Raw genomic sequence first — 15,911 nt, 5'->3', positions numbered from 1 at the left:
GCAGAGTCTGTATTAACCTCGCGTACTTTCGCGGAGTAAATCCGCCGCATACGTACGCGGCGGATCGAGTGAAAAGTTATCCACCTATATGTACATACATGTATGTGAAGCGTAGAATTAATTAAGCGCAACTGTTAATGTTTCGTTTGATTATCATTATTTAATTTGTAATCCGAAACACACTTCCGAATTATAATGCTAACGCGACCTTTAGCAAATTCTAGCGTCAAATAAACAGTGCTAAAATATCCTTTGTTTCATAAAAAGCGCGCGAAAATTATGCAGACATGAAGAACGTCATTTGGAAAGTTTGGGTGTATTTTGTGTTGTATAAATACATGAACATCACGTCACGCGTAAATCGCGTGTTCAGTTGAAAAAAAAGCCCCGATTAGACGTTATTTCATCATCTCTATAAATAGTAACACATGCCAAAATGTATTTGATACTTAAGGAAATATCGAGAATGTTTGTGTATCGTAAATATTTACCAGCATTTGCTTTAAAACTGGAATATACAGAATTATCGGGTAATTAGTAGCGATATTAACTGTATAATATGAACAAAATAAAATGTGTTTACATACACATATTCAAACAATATTTATAATAAGCTGATAATTAACAAAACAACAAATACGTCCTCACCGTCTTGATTATTGATGTGGCTTCAAACAGCTAATTTTCTCAGCTTAAATATAATAGCAAAATCAACATGCAATTAATTTATAAATCCACCATATGCTGGAGCCTTGACCACTTGTATGTGCGAAAACATAATTACGTGACATTGTTTATGTGTGAAATACATACACTACGGGCGGGAAACAAACTTAATTGGCCAGACACATTAACTATGCTTACATGTATATGCTAATACACTCCGCGCACAATAAATTTATTATGATTTTAATTATTAGTGCTGCAACAATACGCCCAAAACCGTATTGCAATATATTGTCAGTACAAAAACCCGTATCGCAATATATTGCAAACTTGTACCAGAATTATAACTCGCCAATTACCCGATAATCCCGTATACTCCAGTTTTAAAACAAATTCTGGTAAATATTTACTATAAATGTGCTCTAGAATAACAAGAAACACAAACATTCGCAAATTTTCTTAAGTATCAAAAACATTATGGCATTCGTTACTATTTAAAGATGTGATGAAATAACGTCCTACCGGGACGTTTTTGTTTTCACTGAACACGCGTAATTCGCCTGATGTGATGTTTTGCGAAAATATCCAGATGTTTTATTCTGGTTTTTGTACAAAATACAACCATACTTTTCATGCGACGTTCTACATGTCTGCATAATTTTCGCGCGTTTTTTATTGAGACAAAGGATAAAGCACTTTTTATTTGACGATATTTTTTATTGTCGCGTAAGCATTAAAATTTGGAAGTGTGTTTCCGAAATTTGGATTACAAATTAAAAATGCTCAATTCAGAATCGAACGAAACATTCACAGTTGTGCGCAATTAATTTAACGATAATCTGTTCAAAAGCATCGAAGGAATGCTCCCATGTAACAACGCTACTCCGTATAATACACTTTTTAGAATGCTATTTTTAAAAATTTTATTCACACCGCTTTGCTTTGTTTACCTTGATATCGTTATTTCGGATGGCTTTTCTGGACGGAATGTGAATGAATTTTTGTAAAATTTTTGTACCGGTATGATGAAAATCGTATCGCAATACAATATGCGGATTGCGTATTGCGATATATACCGATATACCGGTATATTGTTGCAGCACTATTAATTATTATTATAATTGTTCTTTCAAAATTTGTTAACTACATGTAACTAAAAATTTTAAAAAGATTTTTTATTTCATGATGCGCATCGACTCGGCATCATGTCGCGGATCGCGGCATGCCTCGGCGGACAGATGCGAAGTTTCGTGGCGAAATGCGACTTGCCGCCGCATACTGACGCGGCTTCAACGACTGACGCGGCATCGACTCGTTTCGCCTTGCCGCCGCGGATCGCGAAATACGTTTGTTCCGCATTGGCTGTACTGTATTTACTTTTAAGTTACTACAAACAAACACATTGTCTTTTTCTATGCTCACATCAAACAGACTAGTTCATTACATTTGAACAGCAGTCAGTTACTATAACATTTTGTCTTTAACAGAATTGATTTCCTTTTCCAGTTCTTCCAGCTCTCTCCTCTTATTCAGTTAACCACCCTGGTTTGAAATGACACTTCCCCATCCCTGCGTTTTCACTTGCAAAAATTGATCACAATGGAGAACCTCTGACGTAGTACACATAATCTGTGACGTGTACACATAACGTTTCGTACTAAATAGTGTACAAAACTTATATTTCGTTTTCAACTTTTTTGCGCGAAGGAATTTATGATAAATTTTCATAATATTTCCCTTAAGAACGATTTAAGTAAAATAATTAAAGCGATGATAAAAGTAATTTTGAGCATAAATAAACATTTTCAAGGCTTTTTTACATGAAATAAGCACTTTTCAAGCACTTTTTCAAGGCCAACCTTTGTTCAAGGGCTTTTCAAGCCTTGGACTCGTTTTCAAGCACTTTTCAAGCCCTGTGCGAACCCTGTAAATATCAAATAAAGCTCCAGGTCTTCTGCCTCATAAAAGGAAATTGGTAAAGATTTTTCTGCACCGTTCGTATCACCGCACGTGTATTCATAAGTCTATTTTTTGTATAAAGAACATTGAAAATATAATCGACGAAAAATACTTTATCCGAAAACAAGAGTCCAAAAAATTGTACGCATTATGCACATCGAAAATAAAATGTGCATATAGTTTGACTACAGAAAATGAAAACAAGTAACCTAGCAAATACGTAATTAATATACCATTTGGTTGACATATTACTTAACTATAGCATAGTTTGTGAGTAAAAAACAACAAAGTAATTATAACATTTTAATTTCAATCAAGAAAAAAAAGGAGTAACATCTTCGACATGTAACTCATTATTTAATTATCATCCTTTAATTCAGATCGATAGACGGTAGAAAGTTGAAAAAATGATCAGCTTAAAAATAATTTATTGAGTGTTACACTTCTTTTCATTTGCTTATTTTTGTATACAACTTTTGCCATCTGCCGTTATATTGCAGACAGACGACAATATTAACCGTGTATTCCATTATCTGTGCATGAATGACCCAATATTACCCGATAGCGAACTCAATGTTGATTGGTCAGCTACCATATGCGCTTCAAAACGTTCATGGAAACAAAGAGAAAAATGGTTAAAAAACCCCAAAACAATCCGGATTAAAATGGTGGATGTTTTCAATGAAATTTAACGAGATTTTAGCATATTCGCAAATTATATTTTTCTTGAGCCAAATTCGCTATATTTTCGCAAATGGCGAACGACAACGCGAGCCCTGTAATCGTGAGCATTTATTCCAATAATAACACATTCGCAATGCTCGCGCTGTTCTTCGCCATTTAAGCCATTTGCGTAAATATTGAGAATTTGGCTCAAGAAAAATCTAAATTGCGAAAATCGAGTACAATTTCGTTAAAAACATCCGCCATTTTAATCCGGACTGGTTTCTTTATTTGTGTCTTTTGTTTCAATTAAAGTGTTCGCAATTCGAACAGTTAACGAAACCCAGTCTGTACCCGATTAGACATCGCTTGACCTTATTGTTATTGAAGTGCACATGGTAGCTGGCCAATCAACATTTAGCTCACTTACACATGACATGACGTTGTCGAATGAAACGTGAGAGCGGGTGGAGCTATCGGATATTGGGTCATTCATGCGCAGATGTAGTATAATTTGAATACACATTTAATATCCGATGCAGTCTGCCTTCAAAATAGCGGCCGGTAAGAAAGTCGTATAAAGAGATAAACAAATGAAACAAAACGTGACAATACCTGTCAATAAATAGCTGACCACTTTTTATCTTTCTACCGAATATTTACCAATCTGAATAAAAGAGTGATAATTAAATAATTAGTTATATGGCAATAATATTACACATCTCTGCCGATTGCCGAATTAAATTGAACGGTAATTAATTAATTTGTTTTTTACTCCCAAACTATCCTGAATGACAGCAGCGTATTTTAATTAAAGGGCTACGAGAAAAACAGGAGCGGATTAATTGTATTTAAAGTCTAATTAATCGCATATGCCAATGTCAAATAAATAGGCGACTCAAATAAATACCGGTACGCGTTTTATTCATTGCTATTCTAGATATCCTTGAAAAAGCATTCAATTAAATGACGCAAATACCAGAAAAAGATAAAAAGCTGAAAGGAAAAATTTAGCGGAAAGAATTTTCAGCGATCAAAAAAAATTCAGTCGGGCCGATTTTAGTGGGTCGGTCGGGTTAAGCCAAACAAAAGAATTTTTAAGGATGGCCCTATATAAACAAATTCTCATGCTGCAAGATAATTGAACCTTCAGTAAGCTTCAAATATTATTGAAACTACAGTGTCACCATGAGGAAAACATCTTTTATAACTTTAAAGGGACCTTTTCAAGTTTTGATAATTTGAGAAAAATAGTTTTGTGTTTGTAATGCTTTATAATTTTCAGGTTTTTAAATTATGAAAAGATGCATATAATGGATTTTTTAGAGAATGGTAAATGATCAGCATTACTGTTAACTTGGAAAAAAACATAACTATAGGATTTTCACAGATGACATTGTGAGGAAATCAATTGTGTTGGCTTGAATTTAAATAGGAGGTTGCTTTAAGGGTAAAGTTTGAAAAACCCAGTTATGCAAAGGTTTGTCCTGGGGACTCTCTGTTTGCAATAAGCGTCCTTTTTCAAATTTATGGGTACAAATATGCTAGATTTAGCGTTTGCCAGAGCCCTGGTTAATGTCTGTGAAAAGGTCCCTTTCAAATGTCCTTTATTTGAGGCAAGTAAATACTAATCAAACACTAATGTTTACACGCTGGGACCGCGACGATTGAACACTAGATGCTAAGCATAGCGTTTGATAATGGAAAGATCATGTCCAAACCTTTGGTTTCATAATGGCCTCCACACTGCTATCAATGTTTGTCTCAAATACATGGGCTTTGGTAAGCTTCTTGTCCCAATGGGCTGCAAGCCATATCCTTGCGAGAGGCCCCTTCTTGGTCAGCACAAAATGTGCATAGAACATCTTGAAACTCTGTTTAAATATTCAATAAATAAATGAATTGCATATAAATCTCATATGCTTTTATTTGAATTGTTTTATTTTGTTCTATGGTACGAAACTGTATTGATGAGAAAGCAACTTTGGTTCGAAACAATTTTGTTTGCAAAAAGATACAAGAAAAGTTGTTTACACTTTAAAGCTTGATCTAAAATATATACAGAATGGTTTTATGAAAAAGTTTTATAAATACAAACACTGCTTTCTAGAAAACATTCGGAAACTGCTCAGCGTCGTTTTCGTCATTTTGCAAAAAATCTAGGTCACATTTTATTATTGATTCTCTTGGAAAACATGTATGCTTTATAAGAATATCGGTTCACTTGATGTCATATCATTATTTAACAGTTAGTTATTTGACATACCTGGATGGAAGATCAAATACTCAAAAATATTTGGGCAGACGACTTGCAACTTGTCTTCTGTTTACATTCTCATTTTCAAAATGGCGTCATTTCACTTCCCGCTCAAACAATTTGCATAATGACAATCCGCGGAATAAATAGTTCAAGACAAAACTATTTTAATTTCAACTAAAGTGATTTGTTATAAATATTAATAAGAAAAAATATTTCATATTGTAATTTTAGACAATGCGTTAAATATTATAGACATATGGATGCTTAATGTTATAAGGCGCGAAAGATTATCTAGTCGCGGATCACTGAATTGTGAAGATAGTCCTAAGCAAAGTCAGTGATGCGTGAACTAATCAATTAAGGGATATCCTGGTAACACCTTGTTGTATCGATAAGGTGTGCATATGTGTATCACTTTTACTACAATACACAATTTAAGGGTCTGATACAGATCGACGTGGATTTAAGATTATTGCATCAGTGTTGTTGTTGTTTGTTTTAACGAAAGTACACGTTTGTATGACGCATCAGTTTATATCACGTGACGGTAAAATGGCGATGTTGCTTGCTTACACGCAAAATTCCGGTTTAAAGCATGTTGTCATTGTCGATAATGGTGTACTCATCAGGAAGGATGCTTGAATTGTTAAAGGACAATTGAATTTTTACTGTTATTCCAGTTTTTCATAATGGAGGAAGCGACGGGGGGTTCTCTTGATGACGAAAATGCAAACAGTGGTAAGTTGTTATTTAACTTTAAAGTTTAACAGCCTAAACGGCTTAAGGCCGTTTTGAAGCCTTCTTTATTCAACCCCACCCCCTCCCACACCCAAACACTGTTTATTGGCACCCCGCTGTGGTTAAACTGCAGCGAATCTTATGAATGGTGATCAATACACAGGTGCAACAGAAATTAAGCCACTTTAAGCCTTCTTTATTTGTCCCCACCCCCTGGCCTCCCACAGCCAAACACTGTTTATTGGCACCCCGCTGTGGTCACACTGCAGCAGACCTTATGAATGGTGATCAATTCACAGGTGCAACAGAAAAGCCCCTTTAATTCATGGGTAGCAAAACTAGTTTGTCCCCCTGCAAAACTTAGGCTACTTCTTATGGTGGTTTACACATGTATGTTTGAGGGGCCAAACCACTTAATACTTATAAGTAAAAGGTTTTTTGGACACTTTTAAATAACGGGAATATTTTTTTCCTGTTCATAATGTTGATACGAAAAACAGTAATAAAAGAAAAGTGTCCGAAAATTTAGAGACACTATTTATTTGAATTTGATACAGGTATGCAATATGTATCCTACCGTAACCCAAATTCGACGACACCTAAATTAGACGATGTTCTATTTTTATCGGTTTAAATTTAAATGGATGATTATTGTCTTGGAATCATTTCAAAGAATTACAGCCGAGTTAAAAATTATTATTTTTTGCTATATAAGTTTTTTCATTATTTGCTAAATATTGCTTTATGTATCCGTTATATCGTTGAATTTGGGTCACACCGGGATATAGCGTCCATATTGTAGCAACGACTAATATCATGTGCTTGTAAAATACCATGCCATATAGTAAATATTTCTTTTATATATGTATGCACTTATTGAAAAATAATTTAATTCGCTTTATTTTTTACTGAAAGTAAGTCCAAGGCTGTGGGTTTCATTTGAGCATTTGATTGTCTAATACTCCAGTATGAACCTGTTATTAACCCAACACAGTCATTGTCTAACACCTTCTATAACTTGCAATAGTTTTGTTTAAGTGTTAAGTATTTGTTACAGTAATGATTAATTTTTCTGCAGCAAAACCATTGCTTGTTACCGGTATACATGGTTATTTATTTTATTTACCCAATGAATAACGCTAATGTAATGGTCCATTGCCCTCAGGCATTTATCTGCCGGGTTTTATGACCTTACTTTGGTCATAAAAACGCTTGATCGAAAACAAAACATGTACTGAACACAGAGCCGAAATCTGGTAAAATAGCGCTTTAAACTGTCTGAAAATTTAGAGTAATTAATTATAGATGCAAACCATATGTCCAAAATTTAAAAGTCACAGCAAACAATATTTTTAGCCAAAAAATGGGATGTTGGAAAATTTAGAGTGTCAGAAAACTTCATAAGCCCTGCTCCCATTTGTGTGCACCTACTAAAAGTGGCTTAACTCTACTTATAAGATGCTTATTATTATACCGGTACTTCATTAAGGAAATAAAAAGGAAACAGAGTGCAGCATGAACATAAGTATATATTGCAATTCTGCTATTATCTGGATCTGCTATTTTCTGTCAATTAAAAATGAACCACAATAAGTGAACAACTAAACCAGAATAGTTAGTATCGATTTATTGTTGATTTAATTTTTAGTCTGTTATGCCATTTTGTGAGTTGTTTGAAGAAAACAACACATGCAAACTTATGCAAGTATCAATTTCTGTTAATTTCTACCCCTACTTTGCAGTTCTCTGTAAACATATTACTAATCTCAATTTGTCCGTGTCAACAAAAATTTATTTTGTAATACATACATGTCCCTCACTTGTTTTGTATCTATATTCAATGATTGCATCATAAAATGATAGCAGGTAAGCTGTTAAAGACGTGTGTCTTGTCGACGACACACTTAAGCAGTGCTGCAACTAGGATTTGAACAGGGCTAATTTTGTCAAAATAGCACTTTAGTAAAGTTTAACGTGTGCTGTTTGGTTCAGTGCTCCAGCTAGGCCTAAATTGAAGGACGCCCCGCCCTGACCCTCCGAACCTCCGCCCTGCCCTTCCTAGGCCCCCCCCCTGCCCTTTAAAAAATATTTTTATTGTTTTAAATATGATAATTAATAAATCTCTTATAATAAATTATTACGTTGAAATTAATTTATTTTATTGTAGACATTATATTTGAATGGTTTAATAATAATAGGAATAATATATTCTAACAATTATTGATATCATATAAATTAACATGCTTAATTTTTTATTTCAACAGGAAGCATTCCAGAAACGCCAGCGCGCTCGAAAGTGCCCTTTTGACAAAATACTGCATGTGGAAAGTGCCCTTTTGACAAAAAGCTCCCCTGCCCTTTTCAAATCCTAGCTGGAGCACTGCCGGTGCATATAACATTGTGTACCTGAATTACCAGAATTTTACACGATGTCAATTTAGTACAGCAAATTGATCTTAGCCATCAAAATACCACAGTCTGTAATTCATATAAAAAACGTGTTATACAATTTTAATTGCATAGGCCCATTCTTCTAAGAATTAGTATCTTTAATAAGAAATATTACTAACACAATAAAAGATGTGTCGTGAAATTATCAAATTAAAGTTTTTTTTGTAAATGAGGACAGTTTCAGTTGTAATTATTGTTGCATTAGCTGGCTTTTGATACAAGGTTCTTTTAACTTCCTGTTAGATTAGTTAGGTATTTTTGCTTCTCTGTGCCAACAAAATTTCCTAATTGTTTAACATGCATTTCTTCAAAATCAATATAAAATATGCTTGCATGTAATTATGCCAATGAATAGCATCTCACAGGTGTATGCCGTTAAATCATTTTGGCACTCATTATTTTCCCAGGGTATTGGTTTATTAATCTTAGCCTTTTGTCAATGTTGAACTAATGTTCTATTTTTTGACTGATAACAGTTGTTTTGCTGAATTCCTCTCCTCTGCATAAAGAATGTTCGCTTGTAATACCCTGACTTTATTTAACCCTTCCCCTATAAGAAGCGAAGTGAAAATGGCTTTTGCAACCAGCATAAAACCAGAACAGCCTGCGAGTAACTCGCAGTCTGTTCAGGTTTTATGCTGTTTGCTGCTCTTCACAGTCTTCAGTAACTAAGGGTTGGAAATGAAGCCTTTAAAACTTGAAATTAGTAAGAAAGGAATTTATTTAAATATGACTCCCTAGAGGACTACAAATGCGTAAAAATGTGGTAAAGGGTTAATTCTTCGATTTTTGTCCCTAACAATTTTCCATTTGTGTTTAAAAAAGAAAGAAGAAATGACTTAGTTCTGTGGTCCCTTTGCCCTTTGAAGTAATTAACCAAAATTAACGGTAAAGAAATGCTGTCAGATAACTAAAAGCAACTACAGCTTATCAGTGTATTTTTCCATCATTTTAGGAATGGGGCCGGTTCCATTTGGATTAGGGAAAATTGCGTGGTAGAATTTATATAAGCCATTTGGGGAAAATGGGAAAATAAATACTTTTTTTAGCTTGGGAATGACCCCAAAATTCAACCAAGAAAACACCATTTCTGTTTAATTAGAAGTAGAGTTCAGACAGCAAACTATCTCAATCCATGATAACTTTAAAACTCAGTTGTAAAAAAAGCAGTACCGGTATTAAAGAAAAAAAAAATACTAAAATGATTTCGCAAGTCATAACAAATCCTTGTCCATACAGAAAGCCAATTTCAAACGTTACATCATATGCATTTCAGTGGTCAAGTTCTTAGAGGAACACTTTCTCTCCAGTGTTTTTTTTCCACCATTTTGGAAATGAGGCCTTTGGATTTGCAAAAACCGCTGCATTTTGATTAAAATTGGGAAATTAGTGTTGTTGTTTTGTTAACAAATTCTTAAAAATTGAGAATAAAACTGTTTTCCGTATTATATTTTTAATACATGTATTATATTTGCCAATGTTTAACTTAAAGAGCTTAATTGGAGATGAACTAATTGTGGAGATCTAATGCGGAGATCTAAAATAAAAACGTGTTTGTTTTTTTTTTAACTCTCAATTGGGAATTTTGAACGAAAAATAAACACTCTCTCCATTGTCACATAACATCTAAATCCTAGTATTAAGATATGGTTGACTGCCAAATATCTAGCATAAGGACAAAGGTCCAGAATATGCTTGCATAGTTAGTGATGAACTTTGGGACTTCTTTGTTGAACAGTACTGAACTGTACACAATCTACAATGTGACTCAATATTTATATAGATCGATTCATTGTGGTGTGACTGGAAAGCAGGTTTACACACAGTGTTGGGGTTTAATCCAAATGCAAAATCGTTTGCAATAATTTTGTAAAATACCTTTTTAATAAGGGAATTGTTCTCAGGTGGGCATTAAGCATGTAAATCATAACAAAATGTGCATACTTATGTAAAGTAGTGATAAATGTGTTCACAAAACAAGAATTTATTGTCATATTGTTCTAAAAAATAATAAAATATATAGGACAAATTTATAAAAATTCACAAAAGGCTTCTATAACAAATAGGGAATATTTGACTTTTTGACATTTCAAAACATATTTCTAAAAGGGTCTAAAATATTTTTCATGTTTGTTTTTTCAATTCAAGCCCAAATTATATACAAGATCTGATAGCTATGATAATTAATTCTTGACTTCATGTCTATAAATTTGATAGCTATGATAATGAATTCTTGACTTCATAGGCTTCCTATGACATAACTTATCTCCAAATAATGTATTTAATGGCATTATTTATTTAGGCACTCAGTGAAATATTTTTCAACATTCTTCAGACTCAAACCACATTGCAGCTCTAAATGCCTCCTGAATTAAACATACATGTACCTTGCACAGCATTTTGCATACTTGGATTCTTTAAATTCTTTAGGCCAAAAAAAAAGTCTGTTTCCGGTCGCCCGACCATGTCTCCCGAATTTTTTAGTGGGATTGCCAAAAAAAAACAACAAAAAAACACTAATAATAAAAAAAAATAAAAAATTGTGTGTTCATTTTCGTTCATATAAGATGTAATATCAAGCAAACAAAGTATATATATACATGTATTTCTTATTATAAGCTTTAGTAGCCTTCCGTTCAAGTACCCCCCCCCCCCCCCCCCCCCCCCAAAAAAATAATAATAAACTAGAAATGGCGCGGCAGAGGCCGACGCGTATCCCCACGCCGAATGTTTGACCTAGGTGTGCCCCAGGGTTGGTAATGGGGCCATGCATAGCTGAGATTGACCGTATTGTCATAAGAGAAGTTCATCATCAATTAGAAGTGAATTGGTGTAGAAATGAAGAAGTTATAGTAAAAGGCAATTTTGGGTGGGTGTGGTCTATGTGGGCGGGGCCCCAGGGTTGGTAATGGGGCCATGCATAGTTGAGATTGACCGTATTGTCATAAGAGAGGTTCAGTATCAATTTGAAGTGAATCGGTGTAGAAATGAAGAAATTATAGTAAAAGGCAATTTTGGGTGGGTGTGGTCTATGTGGGCGGGGCGCCCCAGGGTTGGTAATGGGGCCATGCATAGTTGAGATTGACTGTATTGTCATAAGAGAAGTTCAATATCAATTTGAAGTGAATCGGTGTAGAAATGAAGAAATTATAGTAAAGGCAATTTTGGGTGGGTGTGGTCTATGTGGGCGGGGCCCCAGGGTTGGTTATGGGGCCATGCATAGTTGAGATTGACCCTAATGTCATAAGAGAAGTTCAGTATTAATTTGAAGTGAATCCGTGTAGAAATGAAAAAATTATAGTAAATGGAATTTTTTGGTGGGTGTGGCCTATGTGTGCGGGCGCCCCAGGGTTGGGATTGGGGCCATGCATAGTTGAGATTGACCCTAATGTCATAACAAAAGTTCAGTATCAATTTGAAGTGAATCCGTGTAGAAATGAAAAAATTATAGTAAATGGAAATTTTTGGTGGGTGTGGCCTATGTGGGCGGGGTGCCCCAGGGTTGGGAATGGGGCCATGCATGGTTGAGATTGACCGTATTGTCATAAGAGAGGTCCAGTATCAATTTGAAGTGAATCGGTGTAGAAATAAAGAAGTAAATATAAAATAACCTAAAAAAATGAGTGATAATTTCTGACGCGGCCCCACCCCAACCGCTATAACTTTTGACCCAGGGGTCAGATCAAAATTCCAAATAGTGCAGGGTCGCACATATGCTCATAGCTACCATGTGTGTAAGTTTCAAGGTTCTAGTGCTTTTAGTGTAGGAGGAGATAGTGGCCAGGACGGACGGACAGACAGACGGACGGACGGACGGCGGAGATAACCACAATATCCCCACCTTTTTTTCAAAAAGCGTGGGGATAAAAATCCCTACCTATCGACCCTGTTTTTTTCCCCCAAGGAGACCAGAAATGGACCTATTTTTAGCTCATCTATTTTTTGAAAAAAAATTATGAGCTATTGTCATCACCTTGGCGTCGGCGTCGGCGTCGGCGTCGGCGTTGGCGTCGGCGTCCGGTTAAGTTTTGCGTTTAGGTCCACTTTTCTCAGAAAGTATCAATGCTATTGCATTCAAACTTGGTACACTTACTTACTATCATGAGGGGACTAGGCAGGCAAAGTTAGATAACTCTGGCGTGCATTTTGACAGAATTATGTGCCCTTTTTATACTTAAAAAATTGAAAATTTTGGTTAAGTTTTGCGTTTAGTTCCACTTTTCTCAGTAAGTATCAATGCTATTGCATTCAAACTTGGTACACTTACTTACTATCATGAGGGGACTGGGCAGGCAAAGTTAGATAACTCTGGCATGCATTTTGACAGAATTATGTGCCCTTTTTATACTTAGAAAATTGACAATTTTGGTTAAGTTTTGTGTTTAGGTCCATTTTATTCCTTAAGCATCAAAGCTATTGCTTTCATACTTGCAACACTTACTAACTATCATAAGGGGACTGTGCAGGCAAAGTAATGTAACTCTGACTGGCATTTTGACAGAATTATGTGCCCTTTTTATACTTAGAAAATTGAAAATTTGATTAAGTTTTGTGTTTAGGTCCACTTTATTCCTACAGTATCAAAGCTATTGCTTTCATACTTGCAAGATTTATGAACTATCATAAGGGGACGGTGCAGGCAAAGTTATGTAACTCTGACTGGCATTTGGACGGAATTATGGGCCCTTTATACTTAGAAAATTGAAAATTTGGTTAAGATTTATGTTTTGGTCACTTTACCCCTAAAGTATCATAGATATTGCTTTCATACTTGGAACACTCACAAACTATCATAAGGGTACAGTAAAAGGACAAGTTGCATAACTCTGGTTGTCATTGTTACGGAATTATGGCCCTTTTTTGACTTAGTAACTTTTAATATATGGTTAAATTTTGTGTTTCGATCCACTCGAAGTATCAAGGCTATTGCTTTCAAGCTTCAAATACTTACATGCTATCATGAGGTTACTGTACCTGGCAACTTGAATTTTACTTTGACCTTTGAATGACCTTGACTCTCAAGGTCAAATTATTAAATTTTGCTAAAATTGCCATAACTTCTTTATTTATGATTAGATTTGATTGATACTTTGATGAAACTACTCTTACCTGACATACCACAATAGACTTCACCCAAACCATCCCCCGTGCCCTCCCCCCCCTCCCCCCCCTCCCCCCCCCCCTATTTTTTTTTTTTTTTTTTTTTTTTTATAAGATCATCTCACAAATGACCACCACACCCTCACACTATACCCCCACCCCACCCCCCCACCCCACCCCCCCCCCCCCCAAATTTTTTTTTTGATTTTTTTTTTTTTTTTTTTTTTTTTAAGATCATCTCACAAATTATCACCACACCCTCACACTATACCCCCCCCCCCCCCCGATTTTTTTATTATTTTTTTTTTTTTTCGCTTTTTTGGAAGATAATGTAATAAATGTCCACAACCCCACACTATACACCCCTCTTCACTCCACTCCTCCCTCCTTTGTGATTGAAAATGAGAGTCCCTTCACCTTTAAAAAGAAAATAGATGAGCGGTCTGCACCCGCAAGGCGGTGCTCTTGTTTTATTTTGGCCTTATACTGCTTATACTGGTAGCATATCATTCCACACTTTTATTTGTGAAATTTTAACTGTATGGACCAGCATTGTGAACTCAAGGTCATATAAGCCCCCAATCCTATTTTTTGTAATTGATCAGGTGATGATATAATGGCTTATCTGATCCATTACTTTTTACTTCATTTAAGTGTCTTTTGAATGGATTGGGCTAAATTGTCATGCTTATTTATAGACACAAATACCACACAAGAGTTAAGTTTTAATTGGCTGTGGTAACAGATTTCAAGCTACAAATGATTGTACTGAGTTTGCAGTTTTGTGCATATTTCAAAGGAGTGATGTTGTAATACAATTTCTAAACAGATATTGAAATCCTTACATTTCAATCATGGCCGATGGTAAGGTAATAGTTGTTAAACTTTGGTGTTTTCATTTCAAATCTTTTCTTTGTGTTTGTTCTCTTTATCTGACTAAATGGGTGTATCCAATTAAGTGTAACAGAGATGTCACGATTTCTATTTTGTATAATTTTTGTGAGCTTGATATAGTTTGTTTAAATGAATGATCTTTAAATAACCACCACACTGGATGAACATGGACAATAATTTTTCTTTATGTTTTATCTTCACCTTCCTTCTAAGGCTTTCTTTTAAAACAATCCTTGTTTTTGAAAATGATAGATATGAAATACTATTTATTGTTACAGTAAATCCTAATGTTGTGGCTCTATTTGCATTACTATTGTGATGAATCAATTTGCATTTATTTCCCATTAAGGTCTTTTCTACCAAAATACTGGTAATTTAATACTGTTTACAAATGGAAATTAAGTGATAATGTAAATGTCAAATGTATATGCATTATGATCCATAAAAAAATTGTTTCTTTGAAAATTACTCTTAAATCTTTAAATAAATGCTTTAGCTGGGTAACTTTAATCTATGTAGTTGTTCACATTAGTAATATATCAACAGGAGTTAAGACGTCTTACAACCATCTTAGGTAGATGTAATATATTCACTTACTAAGTGGTTCGATATCAATATAGTTCTAGTGAAGTGTGTCCCAGTAATGCATCATTTTCACCAGTGTCATCTTTTGATGGCTTCAATTAAAGGGACGGATTTTCGTAATAACAAAATATATCAGAAGTAGAAGTAACAAGAAATATCTTTAAAAAAGATATACGGCGTAAATAGTTTAATGAATGAGATCAAGTATAGCGAATGTCTTTTTCTGTGCAGTTCTTAGCTGCATCACACGCAGTACGGGATGTTACGGGGAGTTTTCGCGGCTTATTTTACATTATAACATATTGCTGGTCATAAACCTATAGATACAAAACAGAAAACCAAAAGAAGAATGGAAGTGAAATTTAAACATATGAGTCAACCGGCCACACGAGAAGTATCCGTATTTATAGGCGCGTTCTTCGAACAAACCTGTTTTAGTGGTTTGTCGGGCATTGCTATTTGATTCGATTATTAACAGTATCAATTATCATCGTGCTAATGCTTAAAGTGATATTATGGGCATTTTGCACTGTTGAATTGAGCTGAAAAGAATTAACAGGTCAAAATAGTTAGTTAAAATGTGGTTACTGATTAA

The 15,911-nt window shown here is 34.8% G+C and overlaps 2 protein-coding genes across 5 annotated transcripts in view; one reads left to right on the top strand and one right to left on the bottom strand.

Moving 5' to 3' along the window:
* The window catches only part of LOC127847866 (double-strand-break repair protein rad21 homolog), a 30,413-nt gene extending 24,698 nt beyond the window's left edge, over window positions 1–5,715 (bottom strand). For all 3 annotated transcript variants that reach the window (XM_052380075.1, XM_052380076.1, XM_052380078.1), the window contains exons 1-2: window positions 5,555–5,715; window positions 5,010–5,162 (exon numbers count right to left, since the gene is read on the bottom strand). In XM_052380075.1, the coding sequence (XP_052236035.1) occupies window positions 5,010–5,153 (144 nt within the window). In that variant the 5' untranslated portion in view covers window positions 5,154–5,162; window positions 5,555–5,715. The remainder of the gene's footprint in view (window positions 1–5,009; window positions 5,163–5,554) is intronic.
* A 152-nt stretch (window positions 5,716–5,867) lies between these two features.
* LOC127847865 (myosin-2 heavy chain-like) overlaps window positions 5,868–15,911 on the top strand; it is a 33,851-nt gene continuing 23,807 nt past the window's right edge. The window contains exon 1 of one of the 2 annotated variants that reach the window (XM_052380073.1): window positions 5,868–6,286. In XM_052380073.1, coding sequence (XP_052236033.1) covers window positions 6,238–6,286 — 49 coding nt within the window. In that variant the 5' untranslated portion in view covers window positions 5,868–6,237. Of the gene's footprint in view, window positions 6,287–14,578; window positions 14,702–15,911 lie in introns of those variants that run through there. The other variant, XM_052380074.1, reaches the window with a different exon arrangement.

The sequence above is a fragment of the Dreissena polymorpha genome, chromosome 10 (genome assembly GCF_020536995.1).
Source record: "Dreissena polymorpha isolate Duluth1 chromosome 10, UMN_Dpol_1.0, whole genome shotgun sequence".
NCBI lineage: Eukaryota > Metazoa > Mollusca > Bivalvia > Myida > Dreissenidae > Dreissena > Dreissena polymorpha.
Note: the sequence above shows the minus strand (reverse complement) of the source record. Positions and strands in the feature narration are given on the sequence as shown.